The sequence below is a fragment of the Cebus imitator genome, unplaced genomic scaffold, assembly GCF_001604975.1.
Source record: "Cebus imitator isolate Cc_AM_T3 unplaced genomic scaffold, Cebus_imitator-1.0 Scaffold228, whole genome shotgun sequence".
NCBI lineage: Eukaryota > Metazoa > Chordata > Mammalia > Primates > Cebidae > Cebus > Cebus imitator.
Window position 1 is genome coordinate 4,016,392 of NW_016107543.1, and position 8,316 is coordinate 4,024,707.

Here is an 8,316-nt window from a genome sequence, read left to right on the forward strand (position 1 = left end):
CTGGGGCGGCAGCAGCTGGACACACAGCAGCTGGGGCGGCAGCAGGTGGTCCTGTAGCAGGTTGTCTGACAGCACTGGGGCCTGCAGCAGCTGGACACACAGCAGCTGGGGCGGCAGCAGGTGGTCCTGCAGCAGGTGGTCTGGCAGCAGCTGGGATGGCAGCAGTTCTCCAGGCCACAGCCCTGGTCAGAGCAGACAGAGCCACAACAGGAGTTGACCATGGTGTCAGAGGGTGGAGGTTCTGGATGGGTTTCCAGGAAGGTGGGTTTGGAAGGTTTGGAAGTCTCCTTGCCCCCAGATCCTCTTTTATACCCTGCTAAGGGCCAGTGTCATCAGATGCAGCACTCTTTCCTTGTTATTGTTTGTCCTGATAAGTAGTTAATTATCAAATTAGTCAAATGGTTTGTTTTTCTGGTTAAATTTGTCAACATGGAGGAAAGCATTATTTCCTTCCCCTGGTAGATTATGATTCCTCAGGTCAGCTCTTCTTGAACAACCTCTTGCATGTCTCTTGCTGTAGCTTCCTCCTGGAGCTGCCATGTGACATCTGCTTGTAAATACCATGTGCTGCAGCCTCATTTTCCTTAATACATTATGTTTGACCTTGGGTGATTTTGATTCTTCTAGGCCCATAATTTTCTTTTGGTAACTCAGGGGGAGAAAGCTGTGCTTTAATTTCATGGCATGTTTGTTATGGATCAAGTGGGCAATGAAGGTTTGAATGTGAAACAGGTGACCAGTGGCATGAAAACACAAATACTATTAGGATATATTCTTTGCCCTCTTCCATACAATGAATCATAACCGATTGTCTAGATTTTCTGATGGGGAAAGCAGAATTGTTTTAAGGTGGACATCTAAGTCATTAATTATTGATGCTTCTTTTTCTTGAGAAACAACACTCCAAAACTCAGTTTCAGGGACTTCAAGGGAAATTGGCTACAGAGCTATACTAAAGGGTTCAGGTCTCTCAGCTCTCTGCCCCGAGGGGCTGATTTTCCTTTTGACTTTTCTTTCCTGTCTCACTGACTTTAACAGGCACGTTGAGTCATCGCCTCTATTTCTAAGGTTTACTTGCTAACCTGAGGTAAAGGGCCCAGTGTCCTTGCCATATGTATATATACACACACCGTATATAATATACAGACACATATACACCATATATAAATATACACACGTACACACACATATATATACACCATATATAAATATACACACCATATATAAATACACACACACACACACACACACACACACACATATATATACACACATATCCCCACACACACATATCTATATACACCATATATAAGTATACCCACATACACACACACGTATACAGGTTTGGGGCCATATATATATGTATATATGTATTCCTAAGACAAAAACCTTAGGAATATATATATACACATAGTACTTTACTTTATATATAGGTAATATAGGAATATATATATTTATATATTTATGAATATGTATAATACATATTCCTAATATATATTCCTTATATATATTTGTATTTAATAATATGTATAAATATATAATATATATAAAAACATATTCAGGAATATATATTTTATATGTATATATATATATGTATTTACCTTTATTTCCTAAGGCCCTTTACCTTAGGAATATTACACACACACACACACACACACACACACATACACACACACACGCACGCACAGTCCTCCAAACCTGGGTGTTAAGGAAACCCAAGGATGGGGGCCCAAACTTCCTTTGTGCCACATTCTTCCAATTATGTGTCACCCTCCACTTTAGGATGCTCTTGTGTTAGCAATTCCTGTTTGGACTGGTCTCTCTGAGGATAGCTATGGATGCCTCAACTCTTCTGAGTGAGGGTCTTTCCATAAAACATGCTTCTCAAAATATTTGGGGGCCATGAAGGTAAGAAAGAGTGAGTATGCCAAATGGCAGAATCATGGTTCTGGAAGCTACAGAAATACTCTTACAAGGGATCAAACCTAACAAGATGAAATATCAGAGCCAAATGTAGATCAATTGAGTGGTTATTAATGCACCATGGTAAACAAGATTGGGGAGGAGTAAATATATCTACATTTATTGGGAGTATTTATTTAACAACACACACACTCTAAGGTTGTGTCAACTATTAGCACCCCTTCACCAGATAAAATATTACAGGTTGAGGACATCTTATCTGAAAATTCGAAATCTGAAATGCTCCAAAGCCCAAAACTTTTTGAGTACATACATGATGTTCAAAGAAAATGCCCAATAGGGCATTTAGGATTTCAGGTTTTTGCATTAGGCATGCTCAGCAAGTATAATGTAAATATTCCAACTCTGAAAATACATGAAATTTGAAACACTTCTGGTGCCAAGCATTTCAGATATGCAGTACTCAACCTGGACCACCACAATGAGCCCAATTACTCCAGGCACGCAGTAGAAAGACAGGTTGAGAACTTCTGGTCTAGAAACAGCCACTGTATGTGTATAAGAGCTTGAAGCAGTTTATAATGAAGACTACTAGGTGCCGCACACTCTACTAACCTCAGTATTAGTTCACACTTACTGCCAACCACTTACTGCCACTAACCCTGTGTTAACTCCTGCATGCAAACTTGAAACATTCATAAAAGTGGGACATTTACTAAGGCAGATGAGGCATTTCTAATCCTAACAGAGTATTCAGAACACACCTGGAAAATGCATTTCAAACCAGGCTAGAAGGATACAGATAAATTGTAGTTTATGAAAAGTAATGTTGCTCTGAGAGTGACATTATGATCTGTGAGGAACGAATGAAAACGATTTGGAGATTTAACCTAAAAAGGAGAAAACTGGAGCAAAGCAATGGCAGTGCAGCTTAAAGGGGCTCTATGTGAGATTGGGTTTGCCCAGGAGGCTACCATGGGCTGATATAGGCTAGGGAGACAGGATGCTCCTAAAAAGAAACAAAATCTGACTCACCATGAGAAGGTGCTCTATGAAATGGGCTGCCTCTAGAGATAATCGGGGGAGGGCCTTCCATGTGAGCTGTTGTTGCTGACTGAGGCACATACAAGAACCAGACACAGGAAATTGGATGAAATTGCTTTGAGCTTCCCTCTCTGCACTCAGGTACATGTAAGTCTAATAAGTGGAATATGATGCTGTTATATTGCTAACCGTTTTCTACTGCTGTGTATTGCTAACCAGTTTCTACTACTGCCTTGGTGCTGATTTCCAGGCTTACATAGCCAGGATGATAACAATCTGGGCTCTGTGAGTGGACCACTGCTCGGAGCACTGGCTGGGGTTCTGAGCCTACACTGGCTGTGATGTGCCCAGACACAGCATCGTATTGCAGTCCTGAGCCGTTTTCCTTAGTCAGCGTGAACAGAAGCAGGTTCTGAGCTGTTACAGGGTTAAAACTCTGGTGAGCCCCTTTATGGTGTTTGAGAATGACTCTAAGATTTTCCTGAGACTTTGTATTTTCAAAAAAGAATCACACCCTTGAGGAACCCTGATGACTGGTGCCTACCAGTAGAGATAACTTTTATTTACATTAATTGGCTATTTTTTTTTCTTTTTAAGATGAGCATGTGTGTTTTTCTTCATATAAGTTTGCATTATGTTTAGAAATTTCTCATGATTTCTTCTAGTACTTTAGCACTTTCATTTTTCCTGTTTTATTGAGGTATTTGGCAAATAAAATTTGGTATATATCAAGTGTGCAACATGATGACTTGATATGTATGAATTGTGAGATGATTATCACAACGAAGTTAATACCTTATTACCTCACATAGTTATTATTTTCTGTGTGTGTCGTGAGAACAATAAGATCTACTTTTCCAGAAAATTTCAAGTTCTCAATACAATGTTATTAACTATAGTCACCATGCTTGTTATTAGATCCCTAGAACTTAGTACCAATGTCAGATTTGGGGATTTGACACGTACTATGGTTCTATGAGAAGTGACCACTGGGGGGACCTGGGTGAAGGGTACAGGGAACTTTGTCTTATTCCATTCATGTTAATCTGTAGTTATTTCAAAACAAAGAGTAAAAAAAAATACAACAGAGGCTAATTGGAAGTAAAAGAGAGCATGCTTTTATTTGTCAATCAGGTACTTTTATCTCATTGACATTTTATGACAACCTTCATGTGTTTTTGAGTTATTATGATCCTTTCGTAAGAGAAAAGTAATCCTAGGTTGACAGAGTTTAAATACCATGCCTAAGATCATAGTTGGTATGCAGTACAGTGAGAATTCAGTCTCAACTCTCTATAATTCTCACATCCACAGAATATACTCTACACTGAGTTGCTTCTACTTAAATCAGTTTAAATCACATCATGGAATGTAGTTTATTGAAGACTCGTGCTGACAGTTACATTCCACAGCTTTCACGTTATATGTGTTAGGTCCAAAAATGTCTTCTCCTATTTCTATTATGAGACTGAATTCTGGCTTGGATAAAATCTCACTGGAGAATGCCAATTGAATGTTTTAATTATGAGGGTGTTTGACNACACACACACACACACACACACACACATACACACACACACGCACGCACAGTCCTCCAAACCTGGGTGTTAAGGAAACCCAAGGATGGGGGCCCAAACTTCCTTTGTGCCACATTCTTCCAATTATGTGTCACCCTCCACTTTAGGATGCTCTTGTGTTAGCAATTCCTGTTTGGACTGGTCTCTCTGAGGATAGCTATGGATGCCTCAACTCTTCTGAGTGAGGGTCTTTCCATAAAACATGCTTCTCAAAATATTTGGGGGCCATGAAGGTAAGAAAGAGTGAGTATGCCAAATGGCAGAATCATGGTTCTGGAAGCTACAGAAATACTCTTACAAGGGATCAAACCTAACAAGATGAAATATCAGAGCCAAATGTAGATCAATTGAGTGGTTATTAATGCACCATGGTAAACAAGATTGGGGAGGAGTAAATATATCTACATTTATTGGGAGTATTTATTTAACAACACACACACTCTAAGGTTGTGTCAACTATTAGCACCCCTTCACCAGATAAAATATTACAGGTTGAGGACATCTTATCTGAAAATTCGAAATCTGAAATGCTCCAAAGCCCAAAACTTTTTGAGTACATACATGATGTTCAAAGAAAATGCCCAATAGGGCATTTAGGATTTCAGGTTTTTGCATTAGGCATGCTCAGCAAGTATAATGTAAATATTCCAACTCTGAAAATACATGAAATTTGAAACACTTCTGGTGCCAAGCATTTCAGATATGCAGTACTCAACCTGGACCACCACAATGAGCCCAATTACTCCAGGCACGCAGTAGAAAGACAGGTTGAGAACTTCTGGTCTAGAAACAGCCACTGTATGTGTATAAGAGCTTGAAGCAGTTTATAATGAAGACTACTAGGTGCCGCACACTCTACTAACCTCAGTATTAGTTCACACTTACTGCCAACCACTTACTGCCACTAACCCTGTGTTAACTCCTGCATGCAAACTTGAAACATTCATAAAAGTGGGACATTTACTAAGGCAGATGAGGCATTTCTAATCCTAACAGAGTATTCAGAACACACCTGGAAAATGCATTTCAAACCAGGCTAGAAGGATACAGATAAATTGTAGTTTATGAAAAGTAATGTTGCTCTGAGAGTGACATTATGATCTGTGAGGAACGAATGAAAACGATTTGGAGATTTAACCTAAAAAGGAGAAAACTGGAGCAAAGCAATGGCAGTGCAGCTTAAAGGGGCTCTATGTGAGATTGGGTTTGCCCAGGAGGCTACCATGGGCTGATATAGGCTAGGGAGACAGGATGCTCCTAAAAAGAAACAAAATCTGACTCACCATGAGAAGGTGCTCTATGAAATGGGCTGCCTCTAGAGATAATCGGGGGAGGGCCTTCCATGTGAGCTGTTGTTGCTGACTGAGGCACATACAAGAACCAGACACAGGAAATTGGATGAAATTGCTTTGAGCTTCCCTCTCTGCACTCAGGTACATGTAAGTCTAATAAGTGGAATATGATGCTGTTATATTGCTAACCGTTTTCTACTGCTGTGTATTGCTAACCAGTTTCTACTACTGCCTTGGTGCTGATTTCCAGGCTTACATAGCCAGGATGATAACAATCTGGGCTCTGTGAGTGGACCACTGCTCGGAGCACTGGCTGGGGTTCTGAGCCTACACTGGCTGTGATGTGCCCAGACACAGCATCGTATTGCAGTCCTGAGCCGTTTTCCTTAGTCAGCGTGAACAGAAGCAGGTTCTGAGCTGTTACAGGGTTAAAACTCTGGTGAGCCCCTTTATGGTGTTTGAGAATGACTCTAAGATTTTCCTGAGACTTTGTATTTTCAAAAAAGAATCACACCCTTGAGGAACCCTGATGACTGGTGCCTACCAGTAGAGATAACTTTTATTTACATTAATTGGCTATTTTTTTTTCTTTTTAAGATGAGCATGTGTGTTTTTCTTCATATAAGTTTGCATTATGTTTAGAAATTTCTCATGATTTCTTCTAGTACTTTAGCACTTTCATTTTTCCTGTTTTATTGAGGTATTTGGCAAATAAAATTTGGTATATATCAAGTGTGCAACATGATGACTTGATATGTATGAATTGTGAGATGATTATCACAACGAAGTTAATACCTTATTACCTCACATAGTTATTATTTTCTGTGTGTGTCGTGAGAACAATAAGATCTACTTTTCCAGAAAATTTCAAGTTCTCAATACAATGTTATTAACTATAGTCACCATGCTTGTTATTAGATCCCTAGAACTTAGTACCAATGTCAGATTTGGGGATTTGACACGTACTATGGTTCTATGAGAAGTGACCACTGGGGGGACCTGGGTGAAGGGTACAGGGAACTTTGTCTTATTCCATTCATGTTAATCTGTAGTTATTTCAAAACAAAGAGTAAAAAAAAATACAACAGAGGCTAATTGGAAGTAAAAGAGAGCATGCTTTTATTTGTCAATCAGGTACTTTTATCTCATTGACATTTTATGACAACCTTCATGTGTTTTTGAGTTATTATGATCCTTTCGTAAGAGAAAAGTAATCCTAGGTTGACAGAGTTTAAATACCATGCCTAAGATCATAGTTGGTATGCAGTACAGTGAGAATTCAGTCTCAACTCTCTATAATTCTCACATCCACAGAATATACTCTACACTGAGTTGCTTCTACTTAAATCAGTTTAAATCACATCATGGAATGTAGTTTATTGAAGACTCGTGCTGACAGTTACATTCCACAGCTTTCACGTTATATGTGTTAGGTCCAAAAAATTCTTCTCCTATTTCTATTATGAGACTGAATTCTGGCTTGGATAAAATCTCACTGGAGAATGCCAATTGAATGTTTTAATTATGAGGGTGTTTGACAACATGTACTCCTGTTTTGTGCAGAAAAAGGGACAGAAATACACATATACCATTATATTAATAACAAATGAAAAGAGATGAGCATTTTGGTGCTTTTGAACATTATGAAGTTTTATTGAGGAACATCGAACAACTGCACATGAAAATTGATTCCATAGAAAAACACTAGGAAGAAGCATCTAGAAGGGTACCATTTGAAGACTTAGGTATATTGAATTAGAATAAAGAATTCTAAAACATAAAATATGGAATTTGACTGTAAATTCAGATTCAATAGTAATAGAAAGCTTCTATAAAAGAGAATAAATACTAACAAAGAGACTAGGCTTTTCCAAATCAGTCCATGCCTCTGTTTTCATGACATCAGAAAGTCTACATGTTCTCTGAATCAATGCTCTCTGTCTGAACTGAAGGATAAGAGCAAGAAGGTGCTCAAATCCTGAGCAAGTCACTCAGCAGCAAGAATTGCCACAACAGATGGGGCGGAAGCAGGTTGTTCTACAGCAGGTGGTCTGGCAACAGGAGGGGCGGCAGCAGCTGGACACACAGCAGCTGGAAGGACAGCAGCTAGAAATGCAGCAAGCCGGGTGGCAGCAGGAGGGCTGACAGCACTGGGGCCTGCAGCAGCTGGGGCGGCAGCACGTGGTCCTGCAGCAGGTGGTCTGGCAACAACTGGGTCTGTAGCAGCTGGAGATACAGCAGGAAGGCCTGCAGCAGCTGGAGATACAGGAGGAAGGCCTGCAGCAGCTGGAGATGTAGCAGCTGGGGCGGCAGCAGGTGGTCTGGCAGCAGCAGGGGCAGCAGCAGCTCTCCTGGCAGAGACCTCGACCACAGCTCTGGTCAGAGCAGACAGAGCCACAACAGGAGCTGACCATGGCGTCAGAGGGTGGAGGTTCTGGGTGGGTTTCCAGGAGAATGGGGTTCTGGAGTTTAGAAGTCTC

General features: G+C 40.2%; 1 protein-coding gene across 1 annotated transcript in view; it reads right to left on the reverse strand.

Annotated features, from left to right (window-relative positions):
* The window catches only part of LOC108281584 (keratin-associated protein 4-2-like), an 8,948-nt gene extending 698 nt beyond the window's left edge, over positions 1-8,250 (reverse strand). Inside the window, exons 1-3 of the mRNA XM_037727332.1 lie at positions 7,988-8,250; positions 7,868-7,927; positions 11-165 (exon numbers count right to left, since the gene is read on the reverse strand). Coding sequence (XP_037583260.1) covers positions 11-165; positions 7,868-7,927; positions 7,988-8,250 — 478 coding nt within the window. The remainder of the gene's footprint in view (positions 1-10; positions 166-7,867; positions 7,928-7,987) is intronic.
* Positions 8,251-8,316: the final 66 nt, after the last annotated feature.